The following is a 17,389-nucleotide window of genomic DNA, read 5'->3' as shown; positions in this document are numbered from 1 at the left end:
TTGTAAGATTTCAGTCCTGTTCTCCACACATATTCCAATTACATTATGTCCTTTTCCATCTTGATTTGGAGATCTAGCAGAGTACAGCTGGTGATGTAAGCCTAAGCCATTGTCCAGCAAAAGTGGATACTGCCTGTTCATTGTGTATCGTTCTGTGTTCAGCTATCATGACAGCAGATCAGACAGCAAAACAGGTGAGGGCAGCTGATCAGTGACATTAATTCAAAATTCCAGATTAGCAAAGAGCACTTACACACACACACACACACACACACACACACAAAGCATTTTAAGCTGCTTCCTGGGGAAACCCATGACATAGCAATTAAGGCCTTCAGGTTCAAAGGAAAACCATTCTCTTTGTAAGATGTCTGCTCTGACATCATCCTGCTGTGTTATCAACATGTTATCCTTGTACTTCTTCATGTACTCCTATCATTCCCAGCAGTACTATGCTCAAAAGAGATTTACCATTGGTCCACCAGCCTCAGAAATGCAATTCAGGCTTACAAAACATGAGAACATTTCACAGTGCACAATGAAATCATTTACCTGAATGACTATGGAAGCACAGCTTCCATAAGTGTGCTGGGAACATTCCAGGGGTTAAATAAACTGAGGTAACTGGTGGAATTTTCAGTCTCAGTTCATCATTAGAGACATCAGCTTGCAAACATCTGCTTGATGTGGAACCACGTAAATAATTGAGAGCCAGAAGCTGTTCTTCAGCAGCTTAATGGTAACACCTGGCACTCTGATACAGAGAAGAAGCCCACAGGCAAGCCAGGGTCACACACACAAGTTACAATTGTGCAATTGAAATGCACAATTAGCCTCAGCTTGTCCCTGCACCTCTTTGCTCTGCCTCCATGTGCTACAACCAGAGCTGCCTGTGCACTGTGGATGAAAAGGTGTGCCCTGGGTGAAGCTGACACACCTTTGTAAAGCAAACTGCAGACAGAGAGAAATTCCAGGAAAAGATTATACTTATGTGTTAGATATATATGCTAAGTTTTTATCTCTATGTAAGTTCTTGATGTAGAAAAAAGATAATAAATGCAGGAGCACTCATTCAGTCCACAGTTGTATGGGGCAACCTCTGTCAGGATGCCTGAGATCAAAGAAATTATTTACCCAAGATAATTACTTGTACTGACACAGAGAGGTGCTCTAATTTCAGTGAAGTCTTTGAAACCATGGGAACTACAAGGCTGAGTGTAAAGAACTGGGTAACCAGCACTCTAACCAGGGCTGTTGGCAGAGAGATATTTACAGGCTTAAAGTTAAATCCACTGGATTTGTCCTAAAACTGCTAGGACTGAAGATATAAATTAGGAGATGTGTGGTGGCTTAAATGCATTTGTTGAGGTTAACGTGAAGAAAATTCAGTTTTATTTGCATATTATTTGTTCAAATATAGTGATAGAAGTAGATAATGTCTAGAAGGAACACATGTATGTGTATAGCCTATCAATTAGAAGATTTCCAGAAAGAAGCTTACAACAGCTTTAACAGAAGCTTACAACAGGAAAAACAGCTGCAAAAAGATTTCTACAGAAGACCATAAATATTTAACAGTTTTACACAAGTGTGATCTTGTGAGCAGCTGGGCAGGACAGCTGCAAACCAGATCCAAGAAAGAAAGTAACTCTAACACTGGAACTGTGAAAAGGGAGATGCTCCAATTACATAGAACTGAATGGAAATTTATTATATCTTTTCACCTTGTTAGCTTATAATAAGAGGAAATAAAGGAAATGTCCCTTTTTGGGGCACTTTATCCAACAACTTGCACTGAATAGGAAAAAAAGATGAGAATACAAACATGGGAAAGGCAGAAACTCCTTAAAAAAAAAAAAAAAGAATCATAAACTGAGTGGTACTGTCCATGCCAGCTATTTCATAGGGAATTCGCTAATTCACTTTTTTGTGCTACCTAAAGGCATCCATCACATACAATCCACCTGTACATACCTGGCACTTCCACTGCAACTTTAATTGAATCACTACACTCGGGAACTGGAACCAGTCTGTTTTCTGTCTGTGCACACCTTGACAATTGGAGGACATCATCAGGCAGAGCCGTGGTTCTAAGCCATGCACTGGGACACTGGATATACAAACTGTGCTCCCAGGTGGCTGACATTAAAACAAGTAACCAACCTAGTGTAAGTACTTGCCTTCTCTATGAAGAGAGGAAAATTTCATCCTCAGAGCAACACAGTGCTTAAAACAATGGCTCCTCTAAAGCTGCAGTAATTACTACACCTTGATTGAAACTCCTGGTTTAAGAGTGCCACCTCTCCAGCATCCTCTGGCCTTTGTTTTTGCTGGTGGCAAATCCTCCACCAAAGCTGTTCTAATGCTCAGTTTGGTGGTTGGCACCCCTGCTCACAACAAAGGGGTTGGAACTGGATGATCTTTAAGGTCCCTTCCAATCCAAACCATTCTATGATTCAACAAAAGGTGCTCCGGTTTCAAATCCTCTGCCAAGGGGAAGGAGGCAGGAGGAAAAGCCTGGAAGAAGGACAAAGCAGGGGTAAGCATGCCAACGTGCAGTGCTAGCTGCAGCTCCATCACAGGAGGAAAAATCAAGGACTGAATTCTATCCACATTAAGAAACTCTGCAGACTGTGTTCACGTTGCAGCATTGTAAAGATGCCCATACACATAGTCTGCCACATACACCGGGGACACTGTATTTTACTTTCTGCCTGTCCAGCTCTCTGTTCTCTCAGAATTCCATCCCCTTTTCATTTGATCATGATGATGTCTAGCCTTAAAAGAAGGACCGTGTTCTCCCTGCAGCTATCAACACTCATTTCTGTCAGTATCTGTATTTCCAGGCTCTCAGTTGTGTATCTCCAGTGAATATTGTAAAGGAAAAGGTTTAGAACTACAGGCAGCTTGAGTTTGCTTCCATCCAAAAAGCATAAGGTAAAAATCCTGCTGTGAGATATTTCATTCCTTAATAATTACAGAAAATATATTGAAAGGAACTTTAATAGCTGTAACCTCCCATTTCTACCACACCCCACAGTCTGAGTTAACAAATAGTCATTGAATAAAGCATACATTGATTTAGAACAGGTTAAACTTGCCATCTAGCTCTGCCTCAGCTCTTAACTATCATTTTGCTATTTTCTTTACAACAGCAACAACCTCCCTTCCCTAAAAAACCCCACCAAAAGTAGAAATGAGAATTCAGTATAATGATTCCCTGCGTAACAGAACAGATGGCACGTCGCTCCTTGCTGCACCTTTTGAAAATCACACGTATGGAAAAAAGAGGGGACTCAGTTCCACATTCTCAGACGCTAATGAGGTCTGGAAGTGAGGCCTTGTCTCTGAGCGCAGTGATGCTGTGCCCCAGCTGTGTGTCTGTCGGCTTATGGAGCATTATCACCTCTGAGGGTCAGAATTGGGCAGGGTAACTCCTACCAGTAATTCTGCTTATTTCTGAGCTCAGACCTAGCAGGGAAATTGCAGTCCATTTACTGCTTTCCCAGATGAACCTAGAGGGTCATTTCTGCTACAGTCTGGTTCTCTGGCAAAACAGCTTGACATAGCATGCAACAGCTAACGCTTAACTTTATTTAAAAGCCTCAGATAACACTTTTTACTGAAAGAATGCAAAAAACATTTGCCTCATTTTTAATTCTATTTTAGTCAGTGGAAGCTCAGTAACAAATTCAGATCTGGGCTGAGCTGTGATTTGCTGACGACCATCCACAGAGAACAGAAAGGGAAAAAAATAATAACGATCTACCACTTCTAATTTCTCTCCCCGCCTGCTGATCACATCAGTGACACAGTGTTACTATATAACTTCAGAGAAACAGAAATAGAGATCTTTTCAATTAAGCACACGGAACTAGCATATTAATTATTTTACCCAGATACAAGCATTTTTGCAGAACAAACTCCTCCAGAGAAACAACAGAACTCAATTTACAAGGTAACATTCAAAACAGGGCTGAATGAGGATTTAGGGAAACAGAACAGTCCTGCAATAGCTGCTAATACCTGGATTTACAAATTAAAGCCTTTAGGTAGCACTACAAACTCCCACATAACACTGAACATCCTGCTCCTCTGAACTGATAAACTTAAGTACTATGGCTGAACATCTGCTTTGGATGCATTCCTTGTTGGTAAGATTGTCACTCTGACAGTCAAATAGCAGCAACTACTGCACCGCCTTCAATGCTATTATAGCACAGACTACTTTACTAAAACACAGACCTTGCTGGAAGGCTTTTAGCCTGCACTGTTACACATGCCTTGCACATGCATTAAATTTGTAACACGTAGTAAGTGCAACAGACATGGAACATACATTGACCCGCAAAACACAGTTCCTGCAGGAAACTGACAGCATGCAGAGACCAGGTTAATGCCCCAGGGAAAACTAAGCTTTGAGGTCTTGAAAAGAAACTTGTTTACTTGGGTGGGTGGGGAAACAAAGCCAGAGAATATGGAAATGTTTCAAGATTTCAGCGTTTGCTTTTTTTCCTAAGTTGGAATGGAAGGAAATATCTGCTTTATGTGTGTGCCTGCAAAGCACAATTTCCTGTCCTCCCATAAATAATCTGATGGAAATGTTCCAAACTTGTTCTTCATTGGCCCACGTAATAAATTACAGTAAGTCCTAGAAACCCGCATTCTTCAGCTATCAATAGGAAAAAAAAACTAGTCATCCCCAGGTGTAATCTCAATAAACTTCACGCGCTACTGAAAATAAAGAAGATCTCTACAACTTCTGTCAAAGAAAGAAGCTCAGGAGGAGTTAGGACGGCCGGATCGAGGTTTGTGTGCAGAGCAGTCACTAGGGGGGGATGCAGGGCACCATTTGCAGGCATGTCTCAGCGCCTCCGAATTTCCCTTCCTCGTGGATCTCCGTGAAGGGACTAATTACAGTCTCCATTAACACATATTTTAGCTTAGATGTACTGGATCATTCTAGAGAGAGAATTCAATCTACGTTTTCCTTGTCAGCAGTAATAAGCACTGGGTGGAGAGAGAGTGGAATGCTGTTTCAGATATTCCACGTTAGAAAACCACAGTTATGAAATAAGAGACAGCTGCATGCTTAGGACTGCATTCACATTGCCATCCACCTGGACTGCAAGACTTCCTATTGGGAAAACTGGTTTGACTCATGCCCACTGGGTCTGATGGAGTTGCTTATGATTTGGAAAGTGAAATAGAAACAAGATACATATATTATATATATATACATACATACATATATATATATTGAATTTGAGGTCACTAAGGAGTTTGAAACTTCAGTTATAGTCACCACACCACATAACTTCAGACAGAATCAGAGTTTATAGTGGCTAAAAACCTATGGTGAGTTAGGAGACGACTGGAAGAAAAAGGAAAAGCTCATCTGAGAAGGCATAGAAGACCAAATAGCCTTTTTTGGAAGGCACCTTCTTTTAACACAAAGTATAAAAGCCCCATGATTAAACAGGGGAAGGGGAAGAGGTCAGTTGATTGAAGCCAATAGATATGGAGCACCTAAAAATTTAAGCAAAGGTATGAAAAGACTGACTATCTGTTCCTTAAATCTTGAATACACAGTGATATTCCAGGTGAAATGAAGGCACTGGCCAACCAGACTTACAGCCTACATCATACATTCTCTGAAACAATTGGTTCTAAAGGCAGTTAATGAGGCTTGTTGCCTCACATGATGCCTCTGTCCTAAACTGACTGGTAACCAAAATGGTTTCTTCAGTCTTGCCAGAGCAGATGAAAAAGGACAAGGTATGGTGTAATGGAAAATGCAACAGTGACAGCAGAGCAGCAAGATCCCAGTTTGCAACAAAAGAGGATTGTCTCAAACACTACAGATGTAGGCACAGAAATACGGAAAAAAGGCTGTTTACCTTCAGAAAGCCTCAAATATACAAGGATCTCCAGAAAGATACTCTCACCTCCACTGCCAGCTCTTGAATTAGGTCTGGGAAAGGGTGGATCCTGACTCCAGCCCTTCTGGTCACTCAGGTACATTACATACACCTGAGCTCCCGTAGTCTGGCCCTGCCTACCCACCAGGTGCTCCATCACTGCTTCAGGCCACGACTGAGCATTTCTGCTGCATATGGTGTTTGACAATACCTCCCAACTGAGAAAAACTATGTCATTTCACTCCTGAATTTGCAGAAACAGGCTGTTTTGAATCAAAGGTTTGGTTTTTTTTCCTAGGCTTCAGGATTATTTCAGATTCATGTCTTGTTCAACATGACACTCTCAACTGAGAGTCATTTAGAAAATAAATTGGTCTGCAAGATACGATAGTTTGGAAAGATTCTATGAAAGCCACATTCTGAGGTCAATACATTGTGAAAAATAAGGGATAACTGTTTTCAAGTAAAGGTGGTATCTAGGTAGGCTAAAAGGTGATCTGACTCACTTCTCTGTATTTACAGCTTCTGATATCCTTTACTCTTATCTTCAAAGTGGATCACTGTAATATCAGCATGAAGTTATAAATGGGCATATCCTGCCATGGGCATTGATTTCAGAGGATATTGCTCTGCACAGTCTTCTGATGTGAGCCATATACATATTGATTTCATCAGTGACCAAATTACTTTTCTTGTAATATTGACTTTTTCAGTGCAAAAGCATATACACATGGGCAGAACTGCCTTTACGGTAGTGAGTCAGGTTTTCAAAACAATTAAAAACATTTCTCTGCTGCCTTCCTATTCCCTGAACAATGTTTCTGAATTACATGCTGCCAGGCTGTATGCAGAAGAGAAAGCTGGCCAAGAAAAACATAGGAGCCAGTAGCACGAGTTCCAAAATTTTCCTGCAAATTGAGGTTTCAGTGCCTCCCAGAGGTGTGGTGTGTGCCCAGGTGTAGAAATACGACTTAACAGTTTGCCGTGGTTCATTGCCATTTAAATCCTTGTTGTGATACCCTGCTGCCTCTGCCATTTTTGGAAAAGCCCCATAAGATGGTGTGCCAATGGCAGAACAATGCCTGGAGATGTGAGATTTCCATCTCCAAAGCTTTCAAAAGGGGCTGTATGGATCCCAGCTTTTTGTCAGGTTTGTGTAGGAACACTTGTGAAGAACAAGTAGAGGAATCATTGAAACTGAAGCTCTGATTGCTGCTTTGTTTCTACACCTGATCAAGACGAAGCACTGCCAGCAGCCCAGTGAAGAAGGAACTCACTGCATGTCCCAAACAAAATATTACATTCATTTCAGTTTGGAAAGATCAACTCAATGATGCCACGATGTTGCAAAATCAATAACACTGAGGTAGCTATTTCATATGTGGCATGAATTATGGCTATTTAAAGGTGTTTGTGACATTCTCATTGACAGGGAAAGATTTGTACACCCAGGGGGATTAAAAATGTCATTACACATGAGGGTTTAGGAGAGAGTCAAAGCTGCAAACCAATCCCTGTGCACAGCCCTGAGCTGGGTCAGCCCTGCATAGAGAGGGCTTACATCCTGCAGAACCGCACCAGACACATCCTAATGGGTCTGCAGCTTTGGGAACAGCTGTGCTTTTACAGGTAGCTCAGAAATTGGATGAAATTTGGTCAATATCTTTTTTTTTTTTTTTTTTTTTTTTAGCAGAAAAACAAAATTCTAAGGTTTTATGTAAACACTTCTTTTTCAGGCCACTTTAATGCTGTCAGAGAACACAAATGTATATTGAAGCAGCATATTTTCACAAACACATGTACTTCTCTCTCTTTTTTTTAACTAAGTAAGAAGTCTGTGCTTTGTAGATATTTGATGAGAGAGGAAGCTTTTGAGATCAGCGGGGAAGGTGAATGACGGCCACATTCATGAATCTGTTTGTTCTCAAGAGAATCTGGATGAAATGAGGAAAAGGGACAAAACACAATCCTTGCCAAATAAATGTTTACTATTTATGTATTTGCTAACAAAAAGCATACACTCTCACACTGTATCTTAGATGTGGCATGATAACGTGGACCATGACTATGAAGGCAAAACATCCTTTGCCTTTGGCAGCATGTTACTCAGTGAGAAAAAATGTATATAGAATCTATTGAAGATTGATTTAGTGAGTGAGGGAAGCTGTTCCAATTGATTTAATTTTCAGCGAAGAACACATAAAGAAGCAGAACACCAATTGCATGCTGTCAATAAAGAGAGAGGCTTTAAGAACTAGCACTGCAAACACAGATCTTCAAAGAACTGAGAATGTGGGGAAAGATTCACAGAGTGCTTTAGCAAGGTCAAAAGCTTCCAGTAACTCTGAGGATCAAGATCTTCATACAGCAGTCTCTGCATAGTGCTTTTGGAAGGCTGAGCAAATTACAACATAAAAGCAAATGAATGTAGACACAACAATGTTGACATGATATTTATCAAAACGTTGGCTGATCCAAGTAAATTCAAGAGAGTGAAAATTATATGAAAAAAAGAAATGAAAAGGTTGGCAAGAGCATACATGCTGAAGGGAAAATGAGAGTAATATTGATGGTCTCAACAAAAAAGCATAACTTCCTCATGTTAGAGATGTAGATATGAGCAAGAACAGCCAAGTGGAGAATACAAATTTCAGCATCTTATAGTTTTTTAGAACAGATAAAATTTAAGCTCTCCCAGCCAGGGTTTCCACAAATCACTGTCTGCGATTTCAAGCTTCACCATAACCCAAACTGCAGGACAATAAAAGTAATCATAAAAATGTAATGAATTCATATAACGTAGCCAAGACTCTCTTTGTTTATCTTGAACCTGATTTTAGCACTCGTATATATATTTTCTATCAAAATATTTAAGTGATTTGAGTATGGCAAGTGGAATTGTTTTAAGATTCCCCTTCAAGATGGCATCAATCACATGCAGACACTTGGATCATACAGAACTGCTGACTTTCCTATGGCCACAGTTCAAATTTGGCTTCTGTCAATAGCAACAAAAACTATCACTCTTTCTCAATGGGAAGAAGACGTACTGAGCCCTAGCCCCAGCTTTGATCTGCTTAAGGCTTGCATAGGCCTTGAATACATGCAGCCCTCATAAGCTTAGTCAGAACCCAGGCATCAGTTTTTGTGGAGAAGCCAACGGAGAAATAAACAGACCTCCCACCCTTCCCAAACGTGGCATATGTAAATGCTTCCAACAAAAAGGTGCTGAACTTCCCATCTCAGTGCTGAGTGCATGAACATACCTGGGAGCAGGAGGCAGCCTCAGACTCAGTTTTGTCAATCTAGTACCTTCAATGAGCACTACACTTACTAATTTTTCTAATGTAAAAAAAAAATATAACCCACAGTATATATAAGATTTAACTCACAATTGCCTCATTATTGCCTCAACGGCACTTGGAAATTTGAAAACCACAGATGGTGAGAAAGAGACTGAGACTCTGTTGTGAGAAACAGGGGAAGATAAATCTGGTCTGAGCTGACAAAAGGTTAACAATAAGCTCAGCAGAATCAGAAATTAATTGTGCTCTGTTAAGGCCACACACTGTTTGAAATGGTGAGACCAAGCATCAATCTCTTCACGAAGCAGTGGACAGAAAAAAAAAGATGAAAAAATCAAAGTGTGTAATTACCCCAACACTGCAAAAACAAGTAGTGCTGCAGCCTGGCAGACACGATTCTCTGCTTTCAGGGCAAGAGACAGAGAAAGTGTATTCAGTGCATGCTCTTTCCCAAAGAGCACAGCCATGAAAAGACCCTTCTACCTTTAATACACTGTTGGTTTAATGAAAGGCAACTGCTATTTTAAGATTTTAAGGGGGTTTTATAACAAAGAGCAGTTGCAGACACCATCCCCATTACCACCAGGCCTCCGTCCGCCCTTTCATCTTTCTTGCTAAGCCATCTCTCAGAAATTTTCACAGAGTTACAGCCATCAAATGAGGGTTAGTTGCTCAAAGGCTGGGCCCAACCGTGTTCAGCTCTGATGGCTTAAATTAAATTGATACTAAAATAGTCTCTTTTGTTGTTAAAGTGCTATAATCATTGTGACTACAATCCCTCAACACTGTAAGACTCGATATAAGGAGTAATAAGCTGATACATGTCACCATTGCTGATAGCTGTCAGAACATCTGTTTCCAGAACTGGAAAGCAAAATAGAACTCCCAATTATTCTCAGAATGGCAGGATAACCCCTTTCCCAGGGTAGAGACATGAAAGATTCACTTTCTTCTCTGTTCTATCAAGACATGTTGCAGTTCCATTTAATGCATTATGTGCATTGCATTAGATTTCAGAACTCACAAAGGAGGTTATACGCTATGTGAAAATCTAAGGTTAAAAAAAAATACAACTCCTGTGAAGCTACTGGCAGAACTTAACACAGGAGGGTCAGAATTTCATTCTCGGTCTTTCTGTGCCATTATGATGAAGATTTTCATTTAGTAATTGTGTCTGTGGGCCAACTGGGATTCATGCTGAAAACAAGACTTTTGCTCTCTTACTAAAAAGTTAAGCTACTGTCAGCACTACACATCAACCACACTGATGTCCTTGCAGCAAAAGTATCTTTTGACCCTCACTAATGTGATCTGACGTAAGTTCTGTGAGGCAATGATACACTTTTTGGCTCTTTAGTGAGACTCCCTTTTGGGTCTGGAGAATATTATTTAAAAATCTTTCATTGGAGAACTATTTGGGTAACAGCAGTGACAAGGTACAAAGATGAGCCGCTTGGTTTGGCTCTTCACTGTCCTTAAACAGCTACTCAGATTGCAGTATTTGGGTGTGGGGCTTTTGGCCTGGGCTGTGACAGAGACAAGAACTCCAGCTCCTAAATAAAAGCATTTGGGCCTGAAAGTAAATGGTGGAGGGCTGTGGGTCTATGGAGGAGACACAGTGGGAAAGTTCAAGATACGTAAAGTGGGAGACAGACTGGGGAGGAGAGGGAAATCTTCAGTGTCAGGAGAAGGACAACAGGTAGTAGACATTAATGATGTGCAGTGCACAATCTAGGTTTATTATTGTATAAACAGGTACAGGTGTATAAGAAAGTTAAAATGAGGTAGTAAGCAGCCATTCTTGCTGGTTATTTTTGCAGGTTGATGGACAGGTTGTTCTGTGCACAGCAAATTCTAGTGAACCCATCTTTTGCTTTAAAAACTGGATGCTCATTAGGGCCTAAACCAGCTATTTTCATCAATGTTTTCATGTCTCAAGGATTGGTGAAGCCATGATGCTGTTAACAACTATACATCTATGTATATAATATGTATGTGCGTGTATATTTATTTATTTACTTATTTGAGAAAGAAAAGTTAAGGTAGAAAAATCTCTGTCCAGTGCCAATTTCTTCCTCATTGAACAGTTTTCTTCCTCACAACTTATATGGGACTCCATGTAAAAGCAAAATGATAATAATCAAAGGCAGAAAGTTGTATGTTCATACAACCTACAGCTGATCTGTGTAACAGCAAAGCCCTAAAATTCCCAGAGAGAATTTCTTATTAGAAAACCTGCAGAACTAAGAAGTATATTTTGTCTTTACCAAGAGGATGTCTTTTTATGTAAAACCCTCACAATTTGATACTGTTGGTTATTTCACTAAACCTCCCTGGAATATACACGGCATGGGACTATTTTCACTAAAATATGGGACAAATTTTTCCTGTATACACCAGCCACTGTCTGTATCTTAGCTCTTAGAAATGCAAAAAAACACAAAACTGTTAAAGGAAGGGAAATTAAGTTATTAAAGGACAAAACGTTGTTTTGAAATTATAGTGCTAAGCTGTAAATCAACTGAGAATCTCGCAAATAAAACATAAAAATTAAACACCAAAATAATCAAACTGATTTTAAAACATATTTGCATCCATCTTTCCAGTACAGTACAATAAAATGTATTCGTCTGTGTGGGAAATCTAATGAACAAGAAAAGAAACCAATGAATTATGTGCAGGACTTTATCACCTCCACTATTAAGAATAAGTCTGCAAAATGACAAGCTGCAAATGACAATATTCTCTTCTGCACTGAGGAGAAGCAGGGAGATGGGAGACAGGAACTGAAGGAACAATAGTTGACATTACCAAAAGGCAATGTCAGAACACTGTGTTAGATGGGATTTGGCTTGCACTTCTTTGACAGTCCTTATACACACATCAACCCATCTCTACTCATCATACGATAAACTTAAAATCTCAAAAAAACTTCCATTTGTAGAGGACAAATGTTGCATTTGAAGTGTTGTCATTGTAAGTACACTTGAAGCAAGAAAAGGGAACTATGCCATGTTGTTCTCTTTAAGATGTCAGTGTCCAGAAATTGGATTTCTTATCCTTTTTTTTTTTTTCCTATACAAGTTGATACCAGAACCCTGAACTAGGTACAGACTCACCATCGGTTTACTTCTTCACTCAGCAATGGGAAAAAATAATCTCCTTTCCCAAAAGGATGAGTGTTTCACAGGGAATCTTTCAACGCAGCTCCCAGTAGCACTAGGAAATGGAAACTTGGAGCAAGATGTGGGAAAGTGTTCTTTATTTTATCATCACTGCTCTAAAGGACTGGTCACTTGAGATATAAACAAAATGAACACTTCTGAAATGCTGTTTAAAACAAGCTGTAAAACTAAAGGGGAATGAAGACATTTATCTGATGCTGAAGAAAACTCACTTTGTAACTAATCTCATCTCTTAAAAATTCTTTCAGTAGAGGCTTTCTTGTCACAGTGATCACATAAATACACAAAGGAGCTGTTTCCAGGCAATCCAGTGTGGCTAAAATGTGCAACAGCTGTTCAGCTCTAGCTCTGTTTGTCTAGCTGCTTTCCTTTATATATAACTATAGGTTAGTCCACTACCAAAACAAAAGTTAGCACTTAGGATGGCTTGTTGAAGTGATTTCTGATATAGAATTGACACAAAAAATTCTCTCAGTAGAGTTGTTTCCTGTTTCTAATATATATTAAACATCAGTGTGCCAAATGTAATGAAAAAACATTTTTTAACAGTTGCATCCTTCAGTGAAAATTACAGTTCAGCAATTGTGACTTGGGAAGTTCCCATAAAAACCAGTATTTTTCAATTCAGTTTCACTTTCAGAACGAAATTTGGATAACTGACTCTCATGTAGATTCTCACTCTCAGTGACACTGTTAGCTGATACTTGGGCTGAGATCTACCTGATGTGTGAGTATGATAAGTTCTAGGCAGTTAATCAAACTGGTACTCCCTCCTGGGACAAGTGTAGGCTCATCCAATGTTCCTCCTCTTTCAGGACAGGCAGGTAAGACAGGAGGGGAGTCTACTCTTGACCTTAGGGGGACAAGTGGCTATTTTAAACGAGGTCCCTGATTTTTAGAGGAATAGAAGCTGGTGAAAATAATTAATTAGTGCCTTGCACTTTAAAAAAACTGTTCTGGGGAGATCCACTACATTGCATAAATTGTTTATCTTTCAGGATTAATACATGCAAATAGGGTGTAAATATTTTGCAAGCTCCTGATAATGAATCCATCAGTGAAATTATTAATAAATGGAAGCTACACAGAATCACAGAAGTCAACTACTGTGTGTCATTCAGTTTCAATATACTAAAGCCTCCAGTAAATGTGAAAGTCTCATGACCAACTATTGAGTCCAACTGATGCAAGCAGAACTTCCTTCCTTCAAGCTCCTCCAGTCTCAGTGAGATACCACACAGGTGAGACTGCAGACCACTGCTGCTGTGTTAAGGTTTCACATTCCCTGAATTTTTAGAATGAAGAAAAACATTTACCTGTTTAAATCACGGTGTATGATCGGCTGTGTGAGGTTGTGGAGGTACTCCATTCCTTTGGCAACATCTACAGCAATTATTAACTTAGACTGCAGATCAAGAGTTCTATATGTAAGGAAAAAAACATAATATTACTCAAAGTTAATTAACAGACAAAAGCTATATAAGTCATTCTTATCTCAGGACTATGAAAGTTTACCAATGTTTTAAATACAAAATTATGTTATATAATGTATTGTAAATACATATAATAGAACAAAATGACTAAATCAAAATTTTTGATGACTTCTTTATTTCCCTTGTATACCCAATAGTCTGAATCAAAGCCATTTTAAAAAAATATTTTTATTTTTTTTTCCAACTGTGTTCCTTTTACTATTATTTTAATCCAAAATGAAAAGGATGCACATCAGAATTCATGTATTTGTCATCCAAATTCTGTACATGTCCTTGCAAAAAACATGTGGAATACCTCTTTTGTTCATGAAGCAGGGAGAAGAGCGATCCTCCAGAAATGTATTGAGTGACAATAGCAAACTGACTTGGGTCATCCAAACACGCCCCAACAAACTGGATGACACATGGATGATTCAGTCGACAGAGAATGGAAACTTCACGGCAAAACATGTCCACATCAGACTTGGAGCAGTAGGTGTTGGCTCGATAGCTTAGAATTGACATCAAAGAAGTCAGTAAGACAAAAATATCATAAAATTATTATTATTATTATTATTATTATTATTATTATTATTATTATTATTATTATTATTATTATTATTATTGTTATTATTTATACTTCAAACTCTATAATTAGCCAAACAGAAAGGAAGTCTGGTAAGCTTACCGTTTAATTGCTACGATTTTATTTCTGCAGCGTCCCTTATATACTTTTCCAAAAGACCCTAAAATGTTTTAAGACAAATAAGCATAAAGATACCCCTCATGAACATAAAACATTTAGAATGGAGGCTTTCTTACTCCTGGTACCTGAGCCAATGATCTCATGGAACTCTATTTCAGAGAGCTGAAGATGGAAGTGTGATGGCAAACCAGCACGAAGGAGGAGCACATCTGCCTTTTCTGCAAAAGAAAGCACTCGACCTATTGGTAAAATGTGGGGTTACAAGTGCAGAATATCAGTGTCTAACTTCACAAAACCATTGCACAGTAAATGCTGTCTCCCTGCAAACTGGTTGGCAGGTAATCCCGTCCCCTTTTCTTTTAACTAGATTTACCCTTTCCAGTAACCACAATAAACCCCAGTAACAAAGAAATAACTGCAACATTGCAGCTGCCTTGTTCCTTGTGTTTAAGCCTTATCACTAATGAGCACTTTCCCATGAGCATATTCCACCCATGTTGGATAAGGATTGCATAAAATCCTTTACATGGAGAGTAATTTCCCTCTATACTTGATGGTCATCACTAATGCAGTGTGTGTTATTCCCCACCTACTTTCTAGTGATGTTTGGAATCTGAATTTTACAACATAATTTGGTTAACAAACATCTCTATCTTGAAAATGCATTTGGTTTATTGCTATATAATCCATCAGAATATTTCTCAGTGGAGCATTTAAATGCTGCAGTGTAAAGGATATAAGGTTTTGATTAAATCCAGAGTGAATACTTGAAAGGAAAAATTGAAAGGACCATAGAAAGTGACATATTTTGAAGTATGGATATTCATCTGAATGTTTTAACTGGAGTTTTTCAGAATAATGCAATATATCTTGGAAATAATTTTTCTTGTAGAGATCACTCAGACATTTTACAGGGGATTTCAGCAGCATCCTTTTCTCCACAACAAAACAACCAACCAACCAAAGGCATATATATTTATTAATGTAAGCTAAAATAGGATAAATAGAGGAATTGTGCTGTGGAGAACCTCTGCAGACAATGAGAAGAAAAAATCTGAACTGTTTCCTAAAGCTGTCCCAGAGAAGTACAGCTGCTGCCATGCAGAACATCCTGCTTGTGAAGAAAAAGAAATCCAGGAATTGTGAGTCTTGCACAACATGTTTTGGCTAAACAGCACCTTGGGTACAAGAGTACAAAGCTCTGAGTTTTGCCTGGTTATTGAGAATACCTTTAGTCATGCTTTTAATCTTTCCCAGCGGGGATGGAACTGACACATAGGAACCATCTGAAACAAAAGAATAGAATTAGCTCTATGGAATTCATAGGCACTGTAAGCATACTAATAAATACACTGATAAATTAACAAGGTGGCGGCTGCTTAAAGAACAGCTACAACAAAAACACCAGGATGTATATATAAGCACACGATAGGACTGTGACTTGTTATCCTGCTGTATTCTTGAAAGCAATTTGTCTATAGCTGTACTAAATGTAGAACAAAACCAACTTTTGCTAATGTAAAAAAGACCCAAGACAAAAACTGTGGTCTTTTGTATCAGCCAGGCTTTGTAAAGGCACTCAGACCTGATTAAGAATTCTGACAGTTGGGCTGCAAATGGCTCTGCTCAGTTCCCTGACTTGATTTTACAAAAGACCTCAGCTTTGTCCGTGTACCAAAACCATCACTTCTTGTTCTTTGACTTAAATGGAAGCTGAATCATTTCTAACAATCAGCATTAAAAATTCAGCTGTGTTAATACCCAAATTAATTTCCAATGCATGCATAAACTCAGTCTTCTGTAGATCTACGTGCATTCCAGATACTCCATACCTAAACCTGGAAGAGGTGATACAGCTCTACAGAGCTGGAAATGTAGGAAGGAGACAGATCCTGCTGTTGGCCACAGGGTTTTTCCCATTTCCATGTCAGGAAGAACCAATGACCAGGACAACACACAGTGTATATTATATTTACCATCCCTGCAGACAGCATTCTCAATTCACTGTAAAATGCTTTGTTTATCTGCTTGCGTTGTCATTTAGAAGCCAATAAAAATGAGTAACTTTGTAGCAAGCAGGGTAATTAATTCTTCCCAAGGGAGACTTAGGTATTCAAATACATAAAAATATAAAGGGGACTGAGTATGGAGATCCACTGAGTATTGGTAATGAAAAATCTATCAGAGGCAGACAGCAAAAAGAGAATGGCTAAACAAAGTATTAAGGATGTAGAAAGGTATGAGTAATTGCTGGGGATAGACCACCTTTCAGCTTTTAGCTTTTCTTGCTAGTGAGCAATACAGAGCAAGAATTTTATTTAAAGGTAAAGGGAGAATTTGAACAGAAATAGACAATGTATAAGATGGGAAGTAGTGATTTTCATGACACTGATCTTCTTTGTGCCAGACAGAACTGATCCAAAGCATCAGTGAAGCTCTCCCAGGGATCCAGTGCTCTTTAGATCAGAGCACTCAGTCAGGATTAAAGTGACCTCTCAGACCATACCTCCTCCAGGCTGTGAGTATTCATTACAGGGTGATTCATCCTGAGGCCTTTTGTAGTGCTTCAGAAGGGTCACAATGGCATCATGACCTGGGAATGGAGGTATGAGAACTTGCAGGTAAGTTCAATTGTCACTAAAAATTTTTTTATGTATAAAAACAGAATTATGTGTATCTAAAACATGTAAATGAGGATAACACTGAAATACTTTAGATGAGCACTGCTTTATGTCCCAAAGTGCACAAGATGTGCACTCTGTATTGCTGCAGACAGTTGCTGTGCTCATCGTTCTTCTTT

General features: G+C 39.1%; 1 protein-coding gene across 1 annotated transcript in view; it reads right to left on the bottom strand.

Annotated features, from left to right (window-relative positions):
• Positions 1–17,389, bottom strand: part of TNNI3K (TNNI3 interacting kinase) — a 39,707-nt gene that overhangs the window by 10,941 nt on the left and 11,377 nt on the right. Inside the window, exons 12-17 of the mRNA XM_072343385.1 lie at positions 17,096–17,182; positions 15,819–15,875; positions 14,715–14,807; positions 14,572–14,629; positions 14,200–14,394; positions 13,728–13,832 (exon numbers count right to left, since the gene is read on the bottom strand). Of these exons, the coding sequence (XP_072199486.1) occupies positions 13,728–13,832; positions 14,200–14,394; positions 14,572–14,629; positions 14,715–14,807; positions 15,819–15,875; positions 17,096–17,182 (595 nt within the window). The remainder of the gene's footprint in view (positions 1–13,727; positions 13,833–14,199; positions 14,395–14,571; positions 14,630–14,714; positions 14,808–15,818; positions 15,876–17,095; positions 17,183–17,389) is intronic.

This window comes from Excalfactoria chinensis, chromosome 8 (genome assembly GCF_039878825.1).
Source record: "Excalfactoria chinensis isolate bCotChi1 chromosome 8, bCotChi1.hap2, whole genome shotgun sequence".
Lineage (NCBI taxonomy): Eukaryota > Metazoa > Chordata > Aves > Galliformes > Phasianidae > Excalfactoria > Excalfactoria chinensis.
This window is presented reverse-complemented; position numbering and strand designations above follow the sequence as displayed.